We start from the raw sequence: 12,771 nt of genomic DNA, 5'->3' as shown, positions 1-12,771 counted from the left end.
TAAATAAGTAAATTATATAGTATCAGATGATGGCAAGTGCTATAGAAGAAAATTAAGGTAGGAGTTGAGGATTAAGTGTGCCTGAAGACTCACTATGAAGTTGACATTTAAACAAGATTCTGAAGATAGAGAGAGGAAGCCATATATATACCTAGCAGGAAGAAAGTCCCAGGAAAAGGGGGTGGGCAAGTGCAGAGATCCAGAAGCAGGAACAACAAGGAAGCCTCTGTGGCTGGAGTAAAAAGTTGGGGTAGAGTAATAAGAAAAGGCTTCAGAGAGGAAATGGGGCCAGATTGTCTAGGGACCTGTAGGTCATAGTGAGAACTTAGGCTTTTATTCTGAGATGAAAAGCCATTGCAGAGTTATGAGCAGAGGAGTGACCTGATCTGATATATTTAAAAAAAAAAAAAAATAGCTCTGACTGCTATGTTGAGAACGGACAAGAGGGAGGTTAATGGTAGAAATGGAGAGACCAGTTAGGGGGTTATTGTGGTAATCCAGGGAGACACTGTGACGGCCTGGACCAGGGAACTAGTCATAGAAGTCTTAAAGTGGTGAGATACTGGATATCTTTCGAAGGTAGAGTTAACAGGATTTCCCAGTGAGTTGGTTATAGATTTTTTGGCCTGAACAACTGGAAGGATGGAATAGCTGTTTATTTATTTTAAAGGGATGAGTAAGAGAGGAGCAGGCTTGGGAAGGAAATCCAGGACTTTGACTTTTTTTTTTTTTTTTTAATTTTATCTTTACTGTGGTACATATACATAATGTAAAACTTAACACTTAAACCATTTTTAAGTGTACAACTCAGGGGACATTAAATACATTCAGTGTTATGTAACCATCACCACTATCCACCTCTAGAACTTTTCATCATCCCAAGCAGAAACTCTGTGCCAATTAAATAACAACTCCTCTTTCTTTCTCCCACCAGCCCCTGGTAACCTCTATTCTACTTTCTTTCACTATGATTTTGTCTATTCTAAGTACCCCATATAAGTAGAATCCCTTTGTGTATGGTTTATTTCGCTTAGCATAATTTATTTTCAGGGTTCATCCATGTTGTAGTATGTGTCAGAATTTCATTCCTTTTTAAGGCTGAATAATAGTCCGTTATATGTATATGCTATATTTTGTTGGTCCATTCATCTATTTATTGATAGACATTTGGATTGTGAAAATGATTGGCTTTTGTGAATAATGCTGCTCTAAACATTGGTGTACCAGTATTTGAATCCCTGCTTTCAATTCCTTTGGGTGTATACCTAGAACTAGAATTGCTGGATCATATGGTAATTCTATGTTTAACTTTTAGAAGAACCACAAAACTGTTTTCCACAGCAATTGCACCATTCTGCATTCACACCATCAGTTCATGAGGATTCCAGTTCTTCACATCCTGACCCATGCTTGTTATTTTCCATGTTTTTTGTTTTTATAATAATCATCCTGGTGAAGGTAGAGTGGTATCTCTTTGTGGTATTGACTTGCATTTCCAGGACTTTTTTTTATTTTCGTTTGATTGCAATTTAATTGACATATAACACAGTGTTAGTTTCAGGTTATACAACATAAAGATTAGATATATGATCCATATAATGCAAAATGATTACCACAATAGGTTTAGTTAACACACTCTCCTCTCTCCATCACCTCTCATAGCTACAAATTCAGGACCTTATTTTTTTAACTTTGAGACTGAAGGAAATCACCAAGGTTGTGAGTGTAGAGAGAGAAGAGGTCTGAGGTCTGACTCTTGAAGTACTCCCAACAGGGTGGGGATATGAGGAGCAGTCAGTGAAGAAGCAAAATCAGGAAGAGAATGGTATCCTGGAGGCCAGACGAGGAATGCGTTCAAGAGGGAGGGAGAGAAGAATTCTGTCAAGTTCTCCATCTGTCGCATAAGATGAGAACTGAGAATTGATCATTTGATTTGGCAGCAGGGAAATGAATGATGACCTTTACAAGAATAGTTTAGGTGGAGTAATGGGAGTGAAAACCTGTTTATAGTGAATTCAAGGAAAAGTAGAAGGAAAGGAATTTGAGGGAGGGTGTACAGGTAATCTTAATGAATTTTCTTATAAAGAGACTCTGAAAAATGGGGTAGTAACTGGAGGAGTATGCAGCATCTGGGGAGTTTTTGTTTTATGGCAGACATTACAGATAGTATGTTTGTTAATGCATTTGATCCAGTAGAGAGAGAACATTTATTCATGTGGAAGAAAGAGGGGAAATGGCTTGCAGTTTTGGAAAAGTATTGCTGTGAAGTTCAGGCAGCTTTGTCCTCTGCCTTGACACTCTATGACACAGAGAAGAGAGAGCAGGGAAATGGAAGAGATGTGAACCGTGACTGTTGCTGCTTTGGCCTCTGTAGAATTAGGTTTAAAGATCTTGATGGCAGCCTCTGGTTTTATTCATTCTGAACTAACAGCTGGATCCTGCTTTTCTTTGAGTTCTAAAGATCCAGGGGATAAGGAAAGAAGAAGGTTTACCCTTCCATCTTTAGGCTTTCTTTTCTACCATGAACATTTTGACCCTGTCTGTGAATATAATTGTGGCTGATACTTGATATTAAGCTGTGTTTTATCAAAGTACACGCCACACCTGTCCCCCACAAAAGCTGTGGTATGTGGGCAGGTCTAAAAGCCATTGAGAATCCCTTCTGTTTTCTTCACAGTATTACTTACCACCTAGGTCAGAGTGGTGAGTAAAGAAGTTTAACTGTTTATGCTTCTACTAGTTAAAGAAACATTTGAATTTTCTTACGATTTTATTGAAACCTCCATTTTTACTTTAGAGCCTTAGATCTTCAGAAGACACATCTTAGCAGGTGAATGAGAGTGGAAAATAATTTCATACTTTTGATGGTAGTTACTAGGAGAAAGGCTCTTTGGGTAATGAAGTCTGACCTATAGTCATAATTAGCTTATGTGTTTTATTTATCGAACATGACAAACACGAGACGTCCCAAGATAGGAAATAATGAAACACCAGGTCAGTCGGGCATTGCTAGAGAGCACTTTCTGCCAAGCCCCATTTGTTCCTGAAGTTATGATTATATGGCCAGATAGTCTTGCTCCATGTTCTCTGTCTGTCTTTGTAGAAGGAGTAAAAGTCCTAAGTGTTCACACAGATCTGTTCTGTGATACGAGATCCGAAGGAGGCTTCTAAATTATTTTCCAATTTGCTCTACTAGTTACCTTCTCACCCTAAGTCTGGAATGCATCCAGCAAAACAGCTTTGGTGTGTTCATACCTTTAAGAATGAATCATCTTCCTTCCCTTTAGTGAGAGAAGGGCTCTGTTGGTTGTTTCTGGCAGAATTTCCACAAATGTTCTATTTTTCTTAAATCTTCCACTGGTTCCCTTGAGTTGAATCTGAGGATTCCTGATGTTCCTGAAGGAGACCCCTGAATCTCCCAACTCACAGTCACTTATATTGAAAGAGTAGTCAGTTTTGATTCTTCTGTGAAGATGTCAAGCATTTTTTTTAAGAAGTTATTTCCGTTATAGGATGTCACAAATGGTGGGCCAAGGACTGTATAAGAATACTATGCTAGAGCCTGGGGAAAGTTGAAGGTTTGTTCTTGCTTGTTGAGCATAATCCTCTTCACCTGCCTGTGAAATGGAGCGTACTATATCATTAGAATGTGGAGGTGGATTCTGGGACATCCTTTGAGCTCCTTGAAATTCAAAATTTGTCCCAACTAGCCTGAACTTTTTATTTTTATATTTCACAGTATCCAGACATGAGTCAAGAATCTGATTCTCCATTTGTTTTCATCTGCGCAAATCCCCAGGAAATGATTGTGAAGTTTCCTATTAAAGGAAATCCAAAAATCTGTAAGTCACAAGCTTCAATGGTCTAATTTTATTTTGCTCTTTGTCTTAATCTCACTTGTTTAACTTTAAATTTTTTCCTCTCTTTTTACCCTGTTCTATGGCATCTCAACTATTTGGAAGATTAATAAAATTCTGTTTAGCAATAACTTTAATGTAAGGTTAACTGCAGTATAGCCTTTCCAAAGTTATTGGTATGTGAGTGCATCACTCTATAAACTTCCATTTAGGAACCCATTACAGTTGAAATCCTATTTTTTCAGCCAAACGAGAACGTTTGCTCCACTGTACTGCGCTCATTAAAGGAAGTATTAAGCCAGTGCCTGTGGCAGCATTGTCATTTATCTATTGTTCCTCAATATTCAATCCAAGAATAAGACCTAACTTTTTAAATGTCTATTTTTGAGTGTCTGTTTTGGAGGCACCACTTCCCACTATTCTCTTGAGCTCTGCTCTAGCCCTCTTGCTTTTCATCCTCTTTTTGAAACCTCTTGGTATTTCCTTTTCTGTAGCTCCTGCTTTTCTGAGTTTGCGATAATAGTATCCTCTGCATGTTCACTTCTTAGAAAGTGCTTGTTGACTTTTACTCTTTCAACTTCCGACTCTTCTTCAACTCCCAACTTCACTTCCTCTGTCTAGTCCTACAGCAGCCGCTTCTGTTTCCAAGCAATCTCAAGAAACATACAGTGATGCCGTCTCTGCCTAACTTCCTTTTAAAAACAACATCAGCAACTCTCCCATTTGCTCATGTCAGTTGCGGTTTTGTGCCTCTGTGACGTTGCTTTCGCACTGTGTGACCTGGACGATTCCGGGGCATGTATAGTTGTTGATCTGTGCACAATACCACCTCGCCCTGTACCTTGGGGACCAGCTATTTTATTAAGCCGTTCTGCAGAGAAGTACTACTCAAACTGTAATGTAAATAAAAATCACCTAGAGAACTGTTAGAACACAGGTTCCTGAGCCCTCTCCCAAGAGATACTGATGTTGTTGGTTAGCTGACTGCTATGGATAATACTGTTTTTGATCACAAAATGAAATTTTTGGAGTATGAATTTAGATTAATGTGTATTTACTGCAAAATTCAGACAACCCTCATGATTTATGAAAAATGCTCCTGAGATTCCTGCAACTCAGAAAATTCGTACACAAATTATTTGCTTCAAACTGTACCCCAGCTGGTTGCCAAGTGGCCCTGGAAATTGTTTTTCCTTCTTCTCCACTATTTAAGATTTAAGCCTCCATTTCCTCTTCCTCTTTTTTGGTTGTGGAGTTTTACCCCTTCTTACTCTGTTCCATTCTTACCTTACTGTAGGCACTGATGGCAACACTGGTGGTAGGAAAATGTGGTTGGTCTTTTCTCCCAGACCCACGTCTGCTTGATCTTTAGTCCCAGTTACATTTTCTTAGCTTCCTCCCCTATCTTGGTTTTCATCTGCTGCTTAAGCTCCTGTGAGAAAATGTTCTGTGTAAACAGAGTTTTTATACTTCTCTGAAATGTTTCACTTCAGTACTTTTCTCTACCCAGAGACCCACCTTCAGCACACATATGGCCTTCGTTTTTTACCACAAGGTTTAATAGGGGGTGGGGGAGAGTGATGGTCTCAGGACAGAGCTTTTCCCTGTTGTTTCTGTTGGTTAAAAGCCTTAAAAAGCCAAAATGGACTGTGTGCTTATTTCAGGCACAGCAGGGCTGGAGAGAAATTGTGAGACTGGAGCTTCTTCCTTGGTAGACCAGACACAGTGAAACGTGGGTCGCAAAGAATAGGTAGTAGGAGGGAGGGGGAGAATAGATTGACCAATCCCTGTGTGTCTCAGAAAATTTCTAAAGGGGGAGCCAGCCTACCTGAGGATTTAGTCTTGTGTGTAGTTTCTCTTTCCTATAATTCCTCATTCCTTTTTCCTTCATTCCTCTTTACTATCTTTAAAAACCTTACACTCTGTCAGAACTTCCTTCCCTTAGGTCATAGTGGCCACCTCCAGTAGGTGACAGCTGGAAAAGTCTTTAATACCACTGCCATAGGGGAAATCACATACTTGGCTTTTAATTTGGAATGCTTCACATTTTCTTCTAGAATATTGTTACATGAAGTGGCTAAGTTCCGTGGTATTAATGATATTAATACTTACTTCAGTTACAGCTCTGTGCCTTAAATATTTTTTCTTGTGGGATGGCTTAGGAACCTAGCCACTTTTTATAGATTAGTTCTTTGAGAAATATATTCCAAATTCAAAACTTCTGACTTGCAAACTTTTAGAATACAACCCATTTACATGTTATATCACTTGTGTGTGTGTGTGTATATATATATATGTACATATATATGCCTTAAAAGTATATATACATTTATCACTTCCTGAAGATTTGCTTTATTGTTTTAGCAGCTGCATAGTATTCCATTTTAAGACCATGTCATTTCTTTTTTTTTTTTTTAATATATTTTTATTGGTAAAGGTATATATTTTAATTCATGTTTTTGGACATATAAACTTGAGCTTGCTTGACTTGAGGATAATCATGTTTCTTGAAATTTAAGTAATTCAGAAAAAAAGCAATGTGTAGTATGAAATCACTTGGCTGTGTGTCTACTCAAATTAAGAAATGCAAAAAAGTATAATAGAATATATAGGTTGAATGCTCAAAAAGATGAAGGAATTTTTTTTCTTTACGTGAACTACATGCTTTTTAAACTCATGCAGATTCTGCCTTATATCTTATGCAAAGCATGTGGAAATCCCTATGAGAGTAACATCGATTGATGGCAAATAGTTTTTCCCTTTTAACTTCTCCCCCATCTGCTGCACATGATTTCTGTTAGGCACGATGATTGAGGATGTGGTTTAACACTGAAATGCTGTGTGTACTAAATGTAAAAATATTGGGGAAATACAGAAACTAGGCATTATCACTTTGCTTTTAAGAGCGTGCTCTGTATTACTATAGTTAACTGTCCAGATCCCAAGTCTTAAAAGACCAGGCTAAACTAGAAGTTAGAGTTCAGAGTTTGGGCAATCTGAGGGCATCCTTGATAACTGCTTCTTCATGCAAGAAGTCCCAGTCGCTTGTCTTCATTGCCCAACTGACCCAAGAATTGCCACTATCGGCAGTCACTATGGTAGATGTTAGAGTTGTAAAGAAGTTTTTACTTGTAAGGCGCTCACAGGTTGCTGGCACATGTATAGTTTTTTTAGGTAACCAGGGGATGAAAGACTTTCTGAATCCCTGGGAATGCCCTGGAAATCCTTCTTCTTCTCTATCTCTTTTCTCCTATCAGTTTTCCATTTTATCACATCATCACTGAAGCCAGAGATCAGTTTGCCTACCATTGAGTGCTTTGCTCAGATGAGTTGATCTTGTCTGAGCTGGCCTCACATGAGGGCTTTCATAGACTGGGATTTTATGAAAATTATATTTGAAGTATTATTATATAGTAAAGCTTTGAGAATATGAAGAAGGTAATGTCTCTTTTTAATACGAGGAACCTGAAATAAATATTGTTAAAAGCCTTGCCTAGAGTTATATGGTAAATTAAAGGTAAAACTGACACCATAACTAAGAAACACAACTCTGAAGCTTTAGCATAAATAATACGACTACCCTTACTTTTTCAGAGCACTTAGAGCTTATGAAGTGCTTTAACATATATTATTTCAATTAGTTATTTGATAAACTGATTCAGTGTCTATAAAATACTTAATACAGTGCTTAGTCTATAAAAAGCACTTAGTGTTAGCCCTAATCTTCTCAACAACTTGGTAAATTAGTAGGAATTTTTCATTATACAGTTGAGTAAACAGGTTTACAGAAGGTGTATTTTGCTTGAGTCTTTCTACCTCCAGGTTTCCTTCTCTTTTCACTTTATCATATTGTCTCAGAAACACATTATTTACATTTCATTTTTAGGCCGCAGTTTCATAGAGCTGCAAGGGGCCTTCGGTACTCTGTAACCCAATTTCCTCTTAGCATTGAAAGGTATAGGTATGACTAGGTGACTTCCTAAAGGTTATAGAGCTAAGTAGTCTTAGGACTAAAGCTAGGACCTGGGTCTTCCAACTTATTCAGTACAGAGAACTAAAAGTCTGGAGTCCTAGATGAATTCTAAATTCTGTCCTAACTTGTCCTAAAAAGCTTAATGAAATGCAATACCTTTTTGTGCCTCTGGGTACCACCACCTTTACAATGAATACTCTTATGTTTATCTGATAATCTGCTATTTTTGGTTACTTAGTAGTTCCTGTAATGTAAAGGTTTTGAAATTTGTGGTGTCCACCGTGTTTGTTTACTTCACTTATTGAGCACCTACCATTTGGCAGTCGCTGTGTCTTAGGCATACAAAGGCAAACTTGCCTTGTAATAGGACTCTGCCAGATTGCTGGCACATGTTTGGATTTCCAGCCAGGCAGCCTGGGGGATGAAAGAACTTCTAAATCCCTGGGAATACTCTGTGCTCCAAAGCCCAAATTAAAATCAACATCATTGTGAGTGTTGGTGGACGTCATTCAGGGCATCACTTAGTGATGGTTTCTAAGGAAGCACAGAAAAGGAAGTAATGTTATTCCAGGGGCAGTTGTAGCCCTGGAGAGATGAGGAAGAAGAAAAAAAAATAAGAAAACAGGAAAACTTGTTAGGTTGAATGTATTTTTCTCCCTGTCTCCATGTACAGTAATCAGGACATGCATCCGTATAGTTGGATGAATGAGGATATTCCAGTCCAAAGGGACTGAATGACTTGCCCCAAGTCATGCAGCTAGCTAATAACAGACAAAGGAGGACTGGAACGTGGGTCTCCTGACTTCTTGCCCACTGCTTTCTCTCCTAAACCTGATTGCTGCAGTAAGTGAAAATGACAATATAAAGGGGCAGTGGTTGTGTGTATAGGCCTGTAGAAGACCCAGCCATTGTTGAAGGGAGGCTCTTTGTTTTGTCCTGTTTGTTTGTTTGGTTAGTGCTGAGGCTGTGCTGAACTGTTTCTGTATCCAGCATCAGCATTGCTATTGACTTAAATAAGGCTTTTTGTGGGAGAAAGCAACCTGCAAGCGCTATTCTCAGATGAGGAACTCTCTTAAGATTTTCTTCATGAGTTGGATGGTTCCTAAGGTGGCTACCACTGAACCAAACTTTATCCTGGTAGATCTCACGAGTCAGAGGTCAGAGACCACATCAGTGAAGTACCTCTCATTAGGGTCACCTGGGACTGGAAGGTTGCTTGTTTTCTAACTTTAACACTTAGAAGAGTCATACGGCCTATGACCTTTGCCCTTCTTAGCTGGTGATAGGGGCCCTTTGTCATTAAAGCATTCATGTGGATTCTACTCCACTGTTTCAGGTCACTCCCCCTATTAAGTCTGAGGCAGCTAAGGGGTGAGTTGAACTGCTTTTCTCACTGTGAGGGAGGTTCATGCATTATGCTCAGCCAGTTAACAGGTCAGAGGAATGGGTTTCCCACTGTGTGAAATGCCTTCCTTTATTGTTATGTGTGTGTTCTTTAAAAGTTTGCCTTAGCATCAGACACTCTGGAAAACATGATGTTTCTTTTCTAGTAGGTACAGAATTAGAAATATTAACTTCCTAGATTCTTTAGGCGAATACTCAGTGTGTTTGTGTGTGCACGTTTGTGTGACCCTGTACAGTGTTCCCACTGCTTCCTCATTCTTACAAAACGAAGCTCTGAAGTTTGAAAGTGTCTGAGTCCCGAAGCAAGATAATTGAATGTGACAGGAACACAGTAACCAGAAGACCTGGGAGGCCATGAAAGATTTGCATTGCAAATATAAAAAATAAATAATGAGGCTTCTTTTTCTCCCTTACAGGGAAACTGGATTCCAAGATCCATCAAGGAGCAAAGAAGGGGTTAATGAAGCAGAATAAAGCTGTCTGACCCGGGAGAAAAGGAGCTATACAGCATAGTGGAGTTTTGTGTACTAAAATTGCTATCCATTGGTCCTTTGGATTTGAAGCAGTAGAAATCTAAAGGCTTGGCATCAGGCTTGAAACTCTCAGAATTTAAACTCTTACCAAAATCTGTATATTTTTCTGAAAGAGTGGGATTCTTACTTTATGTAGTGGGTCAAAATCTTTGAATACATTATTTATAAAAACTTCTTTTAAAAATTCTGTATCTTTGACATTTTTCTCAGAATGATACAGAAGAAAAAGGAAAAAGTTGGAAATTATTTTCCTCTTTTAGGCTTGGATTTGCCATTAGGAAAATTCTTAACCTAGATTAATGATATTTTAAGGGACCACTTGAATTTTAAAGTATTTTTTATTTGTTTGTTTTCCCCAAAGTGATAGCCTGGTAGAGTGTTAAGATATTGTTAAGACTGTGTTTAATACAAACCTGTGATGGGACGAGAAGTTTTTTTTTTTTTTTAACAGGTTTGCTGCTCTAGTCCAACATCTCTTCAAGTGAACAGTCTTTAAAAGCTGAGTAACCTTCGTTGGCAGATTTTGGGGGGCAGGGATGGGAGGAGCCACACCTAAAGAGGTGCTGCCACTTTGTTCTTTGGTTTGAGACGTTAGTACATAAGAGGATCAGACGGGATGAGATGGAGCCACCTGCTAAAGCAGCATGAAACTGCCTTATTTATTTTGTTGGGATTGCAAACATATCACTTGGAGCAATTAGAAACAAACAAAAATAAAATCCCTTCAGTAAATGCATACAAATACCCCCAAATGCTGAAACCAAACCCTTTAAATCATCCATACCCCAGGAAGCTTTGAGCTTTGGAAAAATAGAAGGTTGGTTTGAAATGAGATTTTTACCAGTCATTCTGGCCCCACTTAGTGAAGCACTTTTTTTTTTCTGAGGTTGTTCAGAAGAACTGTCAGAATCTCAGTTGCTGGCATCCTCAGGAAATTCATGGTCTTAAATGTGTACGTTCTGCTTTTTATAAAGCAGCACCACCACACGGGGGAAGTTGGATTCCCTCCAGCAGTTGTGTGCATGACTTAAAAAAGAGAGCACAAGGGAGAGAAAAAAAGTGCCCTGTGTTATGAAAAAGATTAATTTCCCCTTTCTTTAATCCTTCATATTCAGCGTTTATTTGCATTGAAATGCCTCCACTCATTATGCATTGATGTTCACTCAACTGTGAACCCTGCTTGTTGCATAGCTCTGGGCATTGGTTTTGTGGGGGCTTGATCACTTTGGATTCCCAGGGAAAACCCACCCGATTCTTGTTCTGGTGATGCAGGCATGTAGCATTCTTTTTCTTCTGTTCAGTTCTGTAGAGAAAGTGGAAAGGACACTAATGGCACTTCTTTAGGGAAAAAAAAAAGTCTCCCTCTGGCCTCCTGCAGATCCTAGTATTATTAAAGAAGCCACACTGGGTTCACTATGCGGTTAATAGTTTACCAAGCAGTAGCAACTTGAATTCTGTGCTGGAATTGTCTGGTTTTCCTAATACCAAAATAAAACTGGAAGGCAAGAGGTGAAGAGCCTAGGGAGGAAAAAAAAATTATCTTTCTGCCTTTTTATTCGAACGACAGCCTGAGCACAGAGGAGTCTGGATTGATTTTTCCACCTGGATAGATTGTGTGTGCATGCCTAAAGAAAAACATCAGGAGATGCAAGAGTTCAGGTTATGCAACCATTCTGCGTGTTGTGATAAGAAAGTTTACAAGAACTTTACAAGTTTATGAGAACCCACCTCAGCATCCAGAATATGCAGCTGGAGCCACATGAGTAAATGGCCGAGTAACTTGGAAACTTCTCTTTTTCATGGTTAGACTGTGAAAGCCTGTCTTCAGTTCACGTGGTGGTGGTATAAAGTCTCTCTTTTATTTGCGGAGACACCCGGGAGGAAGTGTGGGAGAGACTTGGGGGTAGATGGCCCTCAGTTACTCAGTGATGAATAGCCTGATTTAAAGCCTAGTGGAAATTCTTAGCAGCCTGAGTACAGACTTGCCCAGGAATAGCCTTTCAGTACTTTATAACACTTTTCACTCACCCTGTAACTCTGGGACATCTTGGCCTGAGGGAAATTTTACATTTCTGAGCTGGTTTTCTTCTGCAGCCTAAATACCTGCACCCCCTTTTGGATGGCTGGGTTCAGTGGCTCTCAATTTGTATCATAGCTAAAGGATTCAGTGTTTTTGTTTTTGTTTTTCTAGGTAGGACGCAGTCTCAATTATATTAGCTCAGAGTAGGATGTATATGAAACTGAAGACTTTTTCTGTCAGGATTTAGGAGGCTTTGGCCTTACAGACAGATGTTTGGACTGGAGTAAGTGGCTAGGGGGTTGGGGGTGGTGGGAGGCTGTAGAGTTTCTTGCTATAGTTAATCTTGAAAAAGAGAACTAGATATCCTTTCTTTTCTTTTTTAAACTGTAAGTTTACAGAAACCCATTTTTCCCCTAGGGAGTAGGTGTAAAAATTTTAGACTTTAAAGATTGCTTTTTACAAATAATTACAAAGCTATGAGTTATAACCCTTAATCTCTTTCCATTTTAACTACTGTCTCTACTAAAGCCCGTTTATGTGGATTTTATTTTGTTTGGTAATTTTTTTTTTTTTAATACCTTTGCTTAGAGGTCCTAGCCAAGATTGAGACAGTATTGGGGTTGTTCTCTTGCCCAGCTAGAAAAGGCCAGTAAAAAAGCAAGCATGTATTAAACTAGAGAAATCAGCTAACTTCAGTTTATTAGGCCTGGGGGAGGAAAGAAAGTCCTGTGATGAAGGATTTTTTTTTTTTTCCTTGAGATTCAAATAGCAAGTACACATCTGCTGCTCTCAACTTCTTTGAATGTGTTTGGAGGGAGGTGATCCATATCACAGGCTCCAGCAGCATCAAGGGATCTAGCATGTGGAGGGCTTTCTACTTCTCTCACGCGGAGAAGAAAGAACTTAGCTCAGTGCCATCCTCTGACACAAAGAAACTTGTGTAAATGTCTGTCCATTTATGTGTGTGCTCCTAATGTGGATTAA

General features: G+C 38.9%; 1 protein-coding gene across 1 annotated transcript in view; it reads left to right on the top strand.

The window, feature by feature from the left end:
- Positions 1-11,303, top strand: part of TRIP4 (thyroid hormone receptor interactor 4) — a 48,186-nt gene extending 36,883 nt beyond the window's left edge. Inside the window, exons 12-13 of the mRNA XM_006184001.2 lie at positions 3,740-3,842; positions 9,651-11,303. Of these exons, the coding sequence (XP_006184063.1) occupies positions 3,740-3,842; positions 9,651-9,718 (171 nt within the window). The 3' untranslated portion in view covers positions 9,719-11,303. The remainder of the gene's footprint in view (positions 1-3,739; positions 3,843-9,650) is intronic.
- Positions 11,304-12,771: the final 1,468 nt, after the last annotated feature.

This window comes from Camelus ferus, chromosome 6 (genome assembly GCF_009834535.1).
Source record: "Camelus ferus isolate YT-003-E chromosome 6, BCGSAC_Cfer_1.0, whole genome shotgun sequence".
Taxonomy (NCBI): domain Eukaryota; kingdom Metazoa; phylum Chordata; class Mammalia; order Artiodactyla; family Camelidae; genus Camelus; species Camelus ferus.
Note: the sequence above shows the minus strand (reverse complement) of the source record. Positions and strands in the feature narration are given on the sequence as shown.